This window comes from Erinaceus europaeus, chromosome 9, assembly GCF_950295315.1.
Source record: "Erinaceus europaeus chromosome 9, mEriEur2.1, whole genome shotgun sequence".
In the NCBI taxonomy this organism is placed as follows: Eukaryota; Metazoa; Chordata; class Mammalia; order Eulipotyphla; family Erinaceidae; genus Erinaceus; species Erinaceus europaeus.
In genome coordinates this window covers 52278011-52292257 of record NC_080170.1, presented here as the reverse complement: position 1 = coordinate 52292257, position 14247 = coordinate 52278011, and the positions used below count along the sequence as shown (strand labels likewise).

Below are 14247 nucleotides of genomic sequence, written 5' to 3'. Positions count from 1 at the left end.
CAGCTCACTGTTTCTTTGTCCCTTTTCATGCCTTCATTAGTTCTTTATGTGTGAACACTATCAGATGGCAGATTCTAAAGCATGGCTGGAGTGTTTTAGACATTCAAACCTCCATGGAGAAACAAAGATGGTCTACAACTGCTATATTTAGTTAGTTTCCCTCATTCAGGAAATCCTGTTCTCTGAGGCAATTAATGTCAAGAAAGTCAGGTGTCTTCCTAATGAGAAAGCTGAGAGCTGTAGCCCAGCTGGAAGGTTAGGTCTGGGGGTGGGCAACAGAAGTCTCTGACCATCCCTTTGGTGGCTTCTAAGGCAAATCTTTCCTGGTGGGCTGGCTGAGGGGTGCAAGTGGGGCCCTATTAAAGCAGTCCTGAACTCAGACCCCTTCTCCCCAAAGGGCTCATTTTCCAGAGGAAGACCACGGCCTTCTTCCTCCCTGGAGCACAAAGCAGAGGAAAAGGGTGGCTCTACCCATTTGTGCATAGGACATCCATGACCACAAGAGTTGTGAATGGAATAATACATTTCTCTTTCTCTAAGTCTGTTGAAAAATTAGATGGAGTATTGCAGACATCTCTTCTGTAACCTGCCTCTGTTTTCTGGATTGAAAGGTCACTTCATACCGGAAGTTCCAGAAAAATTCCTGACTTAAGCCAATGAGATGCCCAGAGAATGATTCTAAACACCTATTACTGAGAGGAACATTGGGGCAGAGAAAATGTGACTTGCTTTGCATGACACCAAAGGCAGGAGGAGGGGATGGAGCTCTTACCTGTGTGTGTGAGGGAGCAGATGCGTTCACTTTCCTCCCTGCCACGCACGCTGTTGAGGCTAATTTCATATTCAGTGGCTGGGTACAACTTGGTGATGGTGAATTCTGTCACTGTGTTGGGTACCACTGAGCTGTCCAGCCGTCCTACTGCAGAAGAGCAGAAAACACAGTTAAAGGTCAGCAAGGTCTCATCCGTACTGAACATAGGAGGTGCCCAGCATCACAGAGCCCAGAGATATATAAAGCTCTGTGCTCTTGGAGAAGGAAGAGGGATGGCTTATAGGCCAGGAATGTGAGGGTCTGCAGATGTCCATGGTGCTTCTGCCTCATTTTAAAGGTTCCTTGAAGTCAAGAAACAAAGAGCTAGGGGTTGGGCAGTAGTGCAGTGGGTTAAGTACACATGGCACAAAGTGCAAAAACCGGCATAAGTGTCCTGGTTCAAGCCCCCGGCTCCCTACCTACAGGAGGATCACTTCACAAGCAGTGAAGCAGGTCTTCAGGTGTCTATCTTTCTCTCCCCCTCTCTGTCTTCCTGTCCTCTCTCAATTTCTCTCTGTCCTATCCAACAACAATGACAACAGTAATAATAATAACAATAATAACATTAACAATGATAAACAATAAGGGCAAAAAAGGGGGAAAATAGCCTCCAGGAAGAGTGGATTCATAGTGCAGGCACCAAGCCCCAGCAATAACCCTGGGTGATAAATATATTAAAAAAACAAAGAGCTATTTGAAGTAGCCAGTAATTTAGCCTTAAAGCAGGAGAGAGAGCACAATAGCAAAGAGGAGTCCATGCAGACCAGCGTCAGGATAAGCTGGAAAATATGCTTTACCCCCACTGGAATAAGCATGCATCCCAATTCTGTAGAATGCCAAGTGCCCCAGAGGGACTTGGCAGGAGTGTAGTCTGAACTTAGTCTGACTCAGCTCTTGACAGGAACATCAGAAATAAGACTAGTGGGAGTCGGGCTGTAGTGCAGCGGGTTAAGCGCAGGTGGCGCAAAGCACAAGGACCGGAATAAGGATCCTGGTTCGAACCCCGGCTCCCCACCTGCAGGGGAGTCGCTTCACAGGCGGTGAAGCAGGTCTGCAGGTGTCTTTCTCTCCTCCTCTCTGTCTTCCCCTCCTCTCTCCATTTCTCTCTGTCCTATCCAACAACGACAACAACAATAATAACTACAACAATAAAACAACAAGGGCAACAAAAGGGAATAAATAAATAAAATAAATATAAAAAAAAGTAAAAAAAAAAAAAAAAAAGAAAGAAGACTAGTGTTCCCATGATTCCTGCTGGTTCTGCAGGGTCTTTAGTTGGTCCTGAGGTTCAAGCCTCGACTTCTTTTGGAAAGAGAATGAGGCCCTTGCTTTAGGCACAACTCAGGTGATGTTGACTCCTTCTCTGTGCTGGTGCAAGGCCCGCATTCTGGGTGATGCAGTCTCCTTTCGTGAGAGGATTGGGTGATGGCAGGCCTCCTCTACTGCCCTTTGTCAAGCCCTCCTCTTCTGATGGAGTATAGCATGGAGAGGAGGGGAAGATATGTATGCAGGGAGCTGGCAGTCAAGGGAATTTGCCCCTTATCCTAGAACATTCTGCCCCTAGTTTCAGTTCCCATTTATCTTTGAGAGGTCAGATCACTTCTTTACCTTGTGTTGGCCGGTATGACACCCGGTAATAATCAAAAGATGCGATTGGAGGACTCCAGGAAACCATGAACGAATCCTTGGTCACATTGCTGATTGTGATGTCTCTGGGGGGGTCGATTCCTACAAGAACCAGGGTGGTTGTGAGAAAAACAAAATAAAAACCAAGCAAACAAAACAACCAGAAAGCACCATGTGAGAAAGGAATTTCTGTCCCTTATGTTATATGGGCCAGGAAGACATAACCTTACTATGTGTCAGGGTGCCTGAAAACATAGTCAGGCTAAAGTCTCTCCTGAAGCCTCATAGGGACTTTGACAGCCATGTTCATTGTTCAGCAATACCTGTGTGTGTTATTACTATTACCTACAGTCTAAAGGCCAACTGGGGACTGGAACTAGGAGTAACATGACCATTTTCTCTTGTACAAACACAATTCTTTTTTATCTTTGCAACTACCAATGGTTAAATTTGGCAAAACTGCCTGCTGACTGCAGAGAGATTTCAAACTATACATTCATAATGAATCCCCTTTCCTCAATTGTTTCTCATTTGTTTACTAGAGGACTGCAGAGTTGAAACTAGCTGAGCAATCACCCACTTGTCGACTGTGTGAGCTCTCATCAGTAGGGAGGAAACTGCCCAAACACACCTGTGCTCGCCAGTAGACTTATTCAGACTTGGGACTATATTTGCGAATGATGAGATGGGACTGAGCCAGCTCATTTCAGTGTGTTCCTGTGTTCTAAACAGTGTGCCAATGGACCCCATACTTGGAGGACTAGTTGATATGTGTCTGCATGTGAATCCCATAGGAACCCAAGGAAGCATTTCTTGCATCTCTGACTTTTGTGGGATGGTGAAAAGATGCTGCTCTAGAATGGACACAGGGCCATCACTGCAGCACGATTTTCTCCCTGAGGTCACTTCTCTCCATGGCTTTCTTTTAGGTGGGGAGAGTCTCTAAACCAGTGCATTCAAGCCCTATCTTCTTTCTGAGAATCCAAGACAGTGGTTCCCCTTGTGGGGTGGGAGCTTCTAGCACCTACATGATTTTTTTCTTTCTTTCTTTCTTTCTTTCTTTCTTTCTTTCTTTCTTTTTTTTTTTTTGTATGTGTGTGGGGGAGGTTATTCAGGACTCAGCATCTGCATTTTATGCAGCCCTCCCAGAAGGGACTGCCTTAGAATAGCTCCTGACAAGTGAGGCATCCCCCTACTCCTCTGGTGAGACAGTCCTCTATTTTCCTTTGTAAACATCACAGATAAGTCACTGCTACAGTGGGGAGCCCCTTCACTCCCCAGCACCAGGTGTCCCAGCCTCACCAGTGGTGATGGAACCCACAATGGGTTCTGAGGTCACGGCCCCATGGACAGCCACCAGGTTCACAATGTACTCAGTGGCTGGCTGCAGGCCAGTCAGGACAGCATGCCTCTTGGTGGCATCCAGGGACACCTCCACCATCTCTTTCTCTGCATCCCGAGGACTGTAGTTCAGAAGAAGCCTGTTTGCTGGGGGTGATGGGTCGCTCCAGGTGATGTTCACGCTGGAGGAGGTTACATGAGAAAAGTGCAGATGGGAGATGGGGCGGAAACCTGCAGAGTAGAGGCGAGCAGGAGTTCTGAGACACAGGTGGGGTGGTGGTCCCCATGTGGCTAGAGGAGCTGTCCTTAAGCCACATGCTCACCCACACTCACTCTCCAGTCCTGTCCCCTTGCCTGCCTCCAGCCCATGCACTGAAAAGCCAATGCCTCCAGTAGGAGACCAGCACTATCTCTGTGTTATCTGTGATACGTGAAGCAGGGTTTAAACCTTTATCTTAGAAGGAATGGAATATCTTCCCATGATCTCAAATGCCCCACCCAGTGCAGGCATGGAAAGATGGACTAAATCTGCAGCTGTGTCAGGCAAGAAGAAACCAGACACAAACTTCCATTACTCACTTCTCCACATTATTTCCAAGTCTTTCCTCTCAGTGTATCTATCAATACTAGCTTCTCCTCTCTCTCTCCCTCTCCCTCTCCCTCCCCCTCCTATTTCTACCCATACTCCTGCTTCCTCTATAGGAGACTGGGCACTTGAGGAGATGGATGCCTGTGGGATGACCTAACGCTAAGAAGCTCTGGCCCCTTGAACTCGACGGAGTGCCCAGTGCCCCAGTACCTGTGAAGGCATCCACAGTGGATTCCAGGCTCTGCTGCCGACCCCTCTCAGCAGTGATGGAGATGATGTATTCTGCCCCTGGCTCTAGGTCAGTCAGTGTGTATGAGGTCCTGTCCTTGGGCACAGTGACCTCAGAGGCCATCCCAGAGGACGGGGTAAAGGTGATGCGGTAGTGGTCGATGGGGCCACTGGCCTTGGTCCAGAGGAGGGAGATGGAGGTCTCTGATGAGGCTGTCACCATGAGGTCTCGGGGGCTGTCGAGCTCTGTGGACCAACACAAGTGGCCTCCTTTACAGGGATGCCATAAGGGGACGCTGCCTTCTGGCTGATCCTTGCTCCAATCTCCCTACTCACCAGTCCTGGCATTCATGGTGGCTGGAATGCTCTGCTGTGAGTTCATGATGGCGGAGATTCCAACCCCATACTCAGTGCCTGGCACCAGGCCTGTGGGGAGGGAGATGCAGAAATAAGGTTATCAGGGGTGTGTGCTGGGCATGGCTGAAAGAAGGCACAGGAATGACCATCCACTCTTGCCCACAGTTTGTGTTGGGTCCTTCCTGGGCCCTCCCAGCCTGACCACTTAGAAGAGTCCTGTCTTGCCAACCAGAAGACCCAGGCCAAGTGGGTAGAATGACCAGCAGGACAAAGCTTCTTTCTTGCTGCTGTCTCCCCGGGAAGGCAGGAAGGCTCCCTTGTCAGTGATCTTCAAAAGTAAACTCACACTGTCTACTGGTGGAGAGACCTCTCACTTCCATTGTAAAGTGGAGGATTGTGGGATCGTGTGGTCAGGGGCTAGAACATTCTTGACCATTGTAGGGGAAGTCCTTCTGCCATGAGTAAACAAGGGCACCGGCTATGTCTACTGCCGGCTGGGATGGCACTCAGGTTTCTCACTCTGGGGTTCTGGGCTTTCAGGAAGACTGGAATATTCTACCTCCTGACCTCACTTGATTTCCACTCCAGAGGCTGTGGTTTCCCCAGAGCCTCTGAGATTAGAAAACTGATTTCCATCAGAAGTTCATTGTACAATATTTTCTCCTCAAATGGATTCCAGGGGTGTTGTGCCCATTATGGGTTTCATACTTGAGTGCAACAACCCCTGACCTGACCCCCATTCCAGGCATGAGGCTGGAGAAGGTATCAGGACCTAATGATCAGCAACCCTGGAGGAGATACATGAGAGCTGGTTCTCCTTGTTACTTTCCAAACCAGCAGCATCCATTTGCTAAATTTTAGTACTTTTACATTTATTTATTTATTTATTAAATTGCCACCAGGGTTATTGCTGGGGCTTAGTACCAGCACTACTAATCCACAGCTCCCAGTGGCCATTCCCCCCACCTTTTTTCCCCCTTTATATTTTATTTGACAGGACAGAAAGAAATTGAGAGGGAAGGGGAGATAGAAAGGGAGAGAGAAGGATAGACACCTGCAGGCCTGATTCATCACTGGTGAAGCATCCCCGCTGTAGGTGGGAGCTGGGGCTTGAACCTGGGTCCTCACCCATGGTGATATGTGCATTTAAGCAGGTATGCTACTGTCTGGACTCAATTCTTTCACTTTTATTGTTAGTGTGTGTGTGTGTGTGTGTGTGTGTGTGTGTGTGCGTGTGCGTGTGCATGTGTGTGTGTGTGTGTGTGTGTGTGTGAAAGAGAGAGAACCAGAGAGTCCCTTTGGCATATGAGGGGCTTAGGGTACAACTCAGGGCCTCAAGTTTGCAAGTCCTGTGCTCCACCACTGTGCCACTTGGCTTAGCACTCACCCTCTTTCCCTAAGGCAGTGGTAGTGGGGGTGAACTTTGAAGCTTGGTGGACTCTGAGGCCTGCCCTCATGACTTCAATCTATCTTTTGTATGTAGGGAACTTTGATAACCCAACAATTTTGAGCTTTAACCTCTGAAGAGTGGGAAGAGCAGCCTGCATCTCCAAGGGGTGCCATTACAGGGAAACAAACACAGGTGTAAAGTATTTCCACCCACTACCCCCCTCCCCCGAGCTAGATAAACCAGGATATTTCTTTGCTTGGAGAACTTGTTCCAAGACTGTGGGTCCTTTTGTTGGAGGTGGGGAATCTCATCAGTGACAGAGTCCCAGGCAGATTGTTCTTCTGCTCACCTGCTGTCATCTTGTTCAAATTTAACCTGTTGCTGCTGTTGTCACCAGCGATTCAGAGAGCCCTGGTGTCAGGGAGGAGCCCACTCCCCGCTGGTAGGAGGCCCTGTTGCTAGATGGAGTGGGTAACTCTGCTGCCTGGAGACTATTCGAAGCACATTTATCTCTGTCAATACGTTTGGCAAGTCCCAGCTACATCCTTGGCTGGAGAAATTAGATTACCTTTGGGACATAAACTACTCTTCTCAGGCAACTGATTGAGACCCTCAGTTGGCTGTAATAAAGTAGAAATTCTCTGACATGGATGAAGGGAAAGAGATGGTGGGAGTGAGACAGAAATTATATGTTGCCAAAAAGATCTAACATGTAACATTTTCATCCAAGTTTCTTATTTATGAAGCTTAAATGAAATGTTCAATAATTTACAAAGGGAATCGTCTTCTCCCAGAAAGCTACGGGATGGAATTTAAAGCATTCTCTCCCCTGGAGTTCTGTCTGGTTCTGTCTGGGGGTGGGGCTGTGTAACTCATTGATAGGTTCTAGCCTGCTGCTCGCCTTTGATTTTTTTCAGCAGTTTTCTTCCTGAGCTACCCCCTGAATTGTTGCTGTCTGCCAGCAGGTGAAAACGAGTTCTGCTGAAATGGAAAATGTGCATCAGATTTCTATCTGGTACACTTCTACACCGGCATCACCAGGACTCCTAGGGACTTCTCCTCTCTTAAAGACCCCATCACTCTCCATCAATGCTCCCTTTATCTCTCTATCCATCTCCTGCAAGTGGTGTCATAGCTATGGTTCCCTCCCTTTCCTGCTAAAAGGAATACGGAAAACTCTGCCCCACAGGAGAGCAGCACTGTCCTTTCCTGCAGAGCTGCCTTTGCTCAGTTTGCAGGCTGAAGTTTCTTTCAGTGCTTTAACTGCTCACTTGTTCTTCTCCAACTTCCAGAGTACAGTTCTGACTCTCACTCAGTGAATAGTATGGGAACACCTAAAAGTCTGCCCCACAGGAGAGCAGCACTGTCCTTTCCTGCAGAGCTGCCTTTGCTCAGTTTGCAGGCTGAAGTTTCTTTCAGTGCTTTAACTGTTCACTTGTTCTTCTCCAACTCCCAGAGTACAGTTCTGACTCTCACTCAGTGAATAGTATTGAGGGTCTCCTGTGTCAGGCACAGGCTGTGGACTAGGGGGGCTGGGTGAGCTGAGCATACATCAATCTTGCCCTTAGGGGGATAAAAAGAAGTCTGTACTAAAGGAGGGGATTAAGTATGTATGAATACCTATAATATGTCCAGTGCTGAGCTCTATGCAGCTGACAGTCTGGAAGAAAAAAGGGAGGGAAGAAAGGGGGACTATGAATTAGAGGAGAGTTTTTGTGAGTTTGATAAGAATACAGCTATCAACTAGAGCTTCTTTATGTGCTTTACATGCTGTCTCACTTAATTCACCTACAGCTCTGCCAACCATGAGCAAACACAGGTTCAGAGAAGTCCATTCCTCAGCTAAGGGCACAGAGCCAATAATATATGATACAACTGCACTTAGAACATTTTGTTTTTCCTGGAACAGCACAGCACAGCACAGCACAGCACAGCACAGCACAGCACAGCACAGCCCCTGCTTCTAAGATTCTAATAGGAGATAGACTAGAGTGTGATGAGTGAATGGGGATTATTATTTTATTTTTTTAAATTTATTTTTGCCTCCATGGTTATCGCTGGGGCTTGGTACCTGCATTAGGAATCTATTGCCCCTGGAAGCTATTTTCCCTTTGTTGTTGTTGTTGTTATTATTATTATTATTGTTGCTGTCATTGTTGTATAGGACAGAGAGAAATTAAGAGAGGAGGGGGAAGACAGAGAGAGAGAGAGAAAGATAGACACCTGCATACCAGCTTCACCGCTTGTGAAGCGACCCCTACTCCTGCAGGTGGGGAGTCAGGGGCTTGAACTGGGATCCTTATACCAGTCCTTTTGCTTCGTGCCCATGCATTTAGCCCACTGCACCACCACTCATCCCCCTGTGAATGGGGATTTAAAAAAATTTATTAGTGACTTATTATTAATTTACAAAATTATAAGATAACAGAGGTATAATTCTGCACCACTCCCACCACCAGAATTTTGTATCACCATTGTCTCCAATGGAAGCTACAGCAGTTCTCCCAAGGTTGCAAATATGGGTTGACTATTATCTCTATAACTACTTGCCTATACAAGTATATAAAATATATATAATATTTTACTTGATAGGACAGAGAGAAATTGAGAGGGAAGGGTAAATTGAGAGGGAGAAAGAGGGAGCAAGAGGGAGAGAGAGAGAGAGAGAGAAAGAGAGACCTACTCCACTGCTTCATGCCTCATGAACCTTTCTCCCTCCAAATGGGGACCAAGGACTTGAACCCTAGTCTTTATGCTTTGTAACATGTGGACTCAACCAGCTGCATTACTAATCTTCCTCATGAATGGGAATTTGAGAATGATTATGTGCTACCTCTGGGCTGACAAGAAAACCATTTCAGAGGGAGGCCACTGTGGGATAGAAGGTGGAAGGATAGGACCTTGCCCTCAACTTGGATCAACAATGGTAGAGAATGTTCCATCCTCTGAAGGGAGGATGGACAACATACTCTATGCTATACCTAAGGAAGATGGGTCAATATTGGGGCATCTTGGAATGTTCCTACTCATGACCACAGAATGTGAGCTCAGATCTACAGGGATACAGAGGTCACATAGGCTCCTAAGCTGAATATGGGACCCAGACCAAATCAAATCAATGGGGTTTATTTATATTCCTTTCCCATATTAGGGAGCTACTCTCTTCCCTGATCCAGCCTTCTGTCCCTTTTCCAGCCATGACATCATCTCCCCAGACAATAACTTGGATAAACCTGCATATCAGAAAAAAAACTAGTATAACCACAGGCCCTTTGGAATATAACTAAAATATACCTACTAGCTATCTACAAAATGGAGGACCCCCCCAACTCTTCATCTGTACTGCTTCAGCCTTTAGGTCCATGAGTGATCAACAATTGGTTTGGCTTTGTATGTTAACTCTCTCTTTTCAGCCACCCGGTTCCAGATGCTAGCATGATGCCAACCAGACTTCCCTGGACAGATGACCCCACCAATATGTCCTGGAGCTCTGCTTCCCCAGACCCCCAACCTACTAGGGAAAGAGAGAGACAGGATGGGAGTATGGATTGACCTGTCAATGCCCATGTTCAGCGGGGAAGCAATTACAGAAGCCAGACCTTCCAGCTTCTGCATCCCACAATGACCTTGGGTCCATACTCCCAGAGGGATAAAGAATAGGAAAGCTATCAGGGGAGGAGATGGGATATGGAGAGCTGGTGGTGGGAATTATATGGTGTTGTACTCCTCTTATCCTATGGTTTTGTCAATGTCTCCTTTTTATAAATTAAAAAAAAAAGGTGGAAGGAAGGAAATCCATAACTCCCTGTCCACAAGGAGTTCACAGTTTATCTCTCAGCTTTAAAGCAATTACCTTGCTATAGGATTGTTGGTTTTCATACCACTCTCTTCACTAGATTCTTAGGTGTTTGGAAGAAAAAAACTCAATTAAAAAAAAGTTGGAGGGGCAGGCGGTAGCGCAGTGGGTTAAGCGCACATGGTGCGAGGCTCAAGGACTGGCATAAGGATCCCTGTTTGAGCCCCTGGCTCCCCAACTGCAGGGGGGTCGCTTCACAGGTGGGGAAGCAGGTCTGCAGGTGTCTGTCTTTCTCTCCTCCTCTCTGTCTCCCCCTCCTTTCTTAATGTCTCTCTGTCTTATTGAATAACAATGACATCAATAACAACAACAACAATAACTACAACAATAAAAAACAACAAGGGCAACAAAAAGGAATAAATTAAATAAAATTTAATTAAAAATTTTAATTCAGTTCTCAGTACAGGAAAGAAAGAGATTATACATAGGGACAACACTTGAGAACTGGGTGGCCTGGGAGCTTCAGGAAAACTTCCCAGAGAGAAAATAAATTAACGAAGTGCCCAAGGATTCAGAAGCAGGTGGGGAAATGCCTCTGAAGCAGAGGGGCCACCAGCTGCAAAGAGAGATCTTATAAAAACAATTCATGAAAACCAGAGACTTAATGTGGGACCCTTTGTGGAACAAGTGCTATGTGGAAATTTGGGACCAGAGGCTTTGTCAGTGGGGAGATCTTTGGAGACAGAGGAACTTTCAGGGCTCCTGAAATCACATCAGATAGATAGCAATCCAGTTTCTTTTTATAATTTTTTCATCTTTGTTTATTTATTGGATAGAAACAGCCAGAAAGTGAGAGGGAAGGGGGCGACAGAGAAGGTGAGAGACAGAGAGACACCTGCAGCCCTGCTTCCACCACTCGCAAAGCTTTCCCCATGCAGGTGGGGACTGGGGGCTTGAACCCAGGCCCTTGCTCATTGCAACATGTGCATTCAACCAGGTGCGCCACCGCCTAGGGTACCCTGCATGGGTCTTGCTTTGGAGCACATCTGCCTGCTTTATAAGTGAGGATGATACTTCAGCATCAAGAGAAGATACTCACTTCATGCGATGCCAAGGAAGGGGCTGGCCCTATAAGCCAGTATTTTAAGAGAGAACCAAGGAGGGTTAGTAAGACAAGGTGACTGCTTTGCTTGCACATGAGCCAGGTTTGAACCTGCTACACAGAGAAAGCTTTGGTGATGTGGTGCCTGCCTATCTATCTATTTATCTGTCTATCTATCTATCTATCTATCTATCTATCTGAAAAAGTTGGCCTGGAGTGGTGAAGCTGTGGTGATGACAAAAACAAAACAACAAACACTGAGAAGCATTCCTAGATTCCACCTTATTGTCACCAATGAGGAGCACAGTTCCCCAGCTCCTGTCCTCCAGGAACCATTACAAGCAGGTTTTCTGCAGAATAAGGCAGAGCAACAACTGAATGATTCCTACCTGTTATTCCTCCTGACCCGCTTCCTCCAGATTTTTAGCAGAAACCTGGGGACAGATGCCCTGATGTCCAAGCTCTGTGAAGAGGTGTGTCTGGAAACCCTTGCTCTTTCACAATCTCTTTTGGGGACTCTAGCCTATATACTCCATGCTTTTCAGGCCCTGGAAAAGTGATGTCCAGAGGGCACCTTGCCAAATGGGCCACTTGGGGGCACTGTGACTTTGCCTGAAGGAGACTGAGCACAGGCTGACTGGGCAACCTGCTTAGAAGGGCATGCAGGGTGTGGTAAGTCTGGCACAGGATCTGGTGCCCAAGACTGGCTGGCATGGAGGGTGGTTTACATGGAGTGTGGTGCTGACTTGCCAGTTGGACTCCTCCTGAGCCTCAGGTTCCCTGTGAGATGGTCCCATGGACAAACCTGCCTTTGTATCCCCAGGAAGTCACCTTTTCACCCTAGGTCCACTGAGAGAGTGTGGGAGTCAGGTGTTGCCCCCTTTGTATCCCCCCACAGCCAGAGGCCTAGAAGGTATAGCTTTTGTATCTGGCAGTGTGTTCTTGCAGACATCTCTCTCTCGTGTGTGTGTGTGTGTGTGTGTGTGTGTGTGTGTGTCTGTGTGTGTGTGACATCTTGAGTGTAAGCATGTGGTATATTTGTGTGGGTGAGTGTGCAGTGCATGGTATATATGAGTGTAGAGTGCATGAGTGTGTGTGGTTGGCATGCATGTGGTGTGAATGAGTCACGTGTGACAGGTTGCTTATCTCCTTGTACACCTGTGTCCACAGGCATATTCAGGCCCAGGTTGCTTTCCTCACCCTTGTGTGAGAACAGCTTTTAGCATTGGCAGCTTGCTGGCTGGAGAGTGAGGCAGGATTGGTGCAGAGAGACATGCTCTCAGGAGCAGAAGCTCCGACCAAGGATGAGGGAGTTGTGATCAGGGAGCTGGGGGCTAGGCTAATTCTCAGGGCTCTTATGGCCTCATGGGCCTCTTCTGCCTTTCTCCTGGCTACAGGGTCCTCAAGTACGTACTTCTTCTCTAGAGGAAGGACCAAGCCAGAAAGTATAGACAGAGGACCAACCTTTTCTCTCCTGGCCTTTCGCAGGACAGGTAAAAGCCAGGACCTTAGATGTGGAGGCTAGAGTAGAGTTTGACACTTGCAGTGGTCCCAGGCAGGGAGGTCATTCATTTGCTCAAATCCCACTCAGGGGTGTCTCTTTCTTTCCTTCCTTATACCCTACTCTGCCTAGGGGTTTCCTAATGGTTTCTTGGTTTTCATGGTTTCAAAAAAACTAATCCTTAGTACCTGTTGCCAGTTTTAACCCAGTGTTACTTCGATAAACCTGAAAAACATATCACCATCGGGGAATCTCATGGGAACACCAGATTTGATGTACACACCAAGGAGACACTATCCTGACTGACTGGCTGAGCAAAAAAACCTTATATTTATCATTAAGGACAAAAAAATCGTCGTAGATCTTCAGAAATGAAATCCCCTCAGGAGGGAATTTCTGGGTACTGCCTAGCCATATTGACTAATATGCCCCCACCCTGGTCCTTGTTCTGTGATTGGAAAAATGGTGGTGGTGGTGGTGGTGGTGGGGTCCTGCTTGCATGAGTGAGTCCTTTTGTGAGTCATGGACTCACTCAGCAGTGAGGAAAGATTCTACAATGAAGGAAGGAGTGGCCACGGGGACAAGGAAGTCTGCAAGGACAGGAAGTATCTGGACTTGAAACTGTGAGCATAAACAGGTGTGAAATTGGACCTGAGGAGCACAGTTTGCCACAGATTCAGGTCTGAGCTTTGTGAGGAGTGAAAACGATGAGAGATGATGTGGTTCATTAAGTAACAAAACAAACAGATGAATAATTGAAAGCAAAACCAAACTTTGAGACTGTGAGACCAAACTAGTGTTCTACAGAATAGGGAGGATTAGGGATAGTGTGAAACAGGTAAAAATATTCAAAAGATTGTATGGAGATTAGAATTAAAATTAAAAAGATTAATTAACAATTTTCATGAGAATGGAAAGGAGGAGGAGGACTAGACAGATCAGAGTGCTGCTCATCTCTGGTACATTGAACCTGGGGCATCAGCTATGCAAATTCTGTGCTCTACTGATGAGCCACTTCCTCTGTCTTAGAATGGAAAATTTTAGCGCGAACCCCCATGCTAATTTATAACAGTGTACACCTGAATTGTATGTTCTGAATCAATGTTACTCTAGTAAAAATCATAAATAGGAAAAAAATTGAAGGTCAGTGACTACTGAGTGCTCACTCTGCAGACCTCCCACCGTCTAAGAGTGCGCACATGTAGATAAAAGATTCCAATCAATGTCCACAGCTACCTGTGATGTAGACGTGAGGTCCTTCGACCAGGAAATTGAAGACTTTTGTCCAATAATACATATAGATGACATGGGTCTCATACCCAAGCAAGGGACCTCAGAAGCCAGGATAGAATGGGCTTTTCACCCATAATACATAGATAGCACTTCTCCTGGGAGGCTTCTAAAGTGCAGGCCCAGGCTGGCAGGTCTGGATGTGGGAACAGGGTGTCCTTGAAGTTGTCCCTACCCTCTAAGCCATGCACTATCTCACAGACCATATCTACCTCC

The 14247-nt window shown here is 46.8% G+C and overlaps 1 protein-coding gene across 1 annotated transcript in view; it reads right to left on the bottom strand.

Annotated features, from left to right (window-relative positions):
• TNR (tenascin R) overlaps positions 1-14247 on the bottom strand; it is a 285470-nt gene that overhangs the window by 23891 nt on the left and 247332 nt on the right. Inside the window, exons 10-14 of the mRNA XM_007525207.3 lie at positions 4932-5021; positions 4578-4841; positions 3740-4009; positions 2420-2539; positions 773-919 (exon numbers count right to left, since the gene is read on the bottom strand). Of these exons, the coding sequence (XP_007525269.1) occupies positions 773-919; positions 2420-2539; positions 3740-4009; positions 4578-4841; positions 4932-5021 (891 nt within the window). The remainder of the gene's footprint in view (positions 1-772; positions 920-2419; positions 2540-3739; positions 4010-4577; positions 4842-4931; positions 5022-14247) is intronic.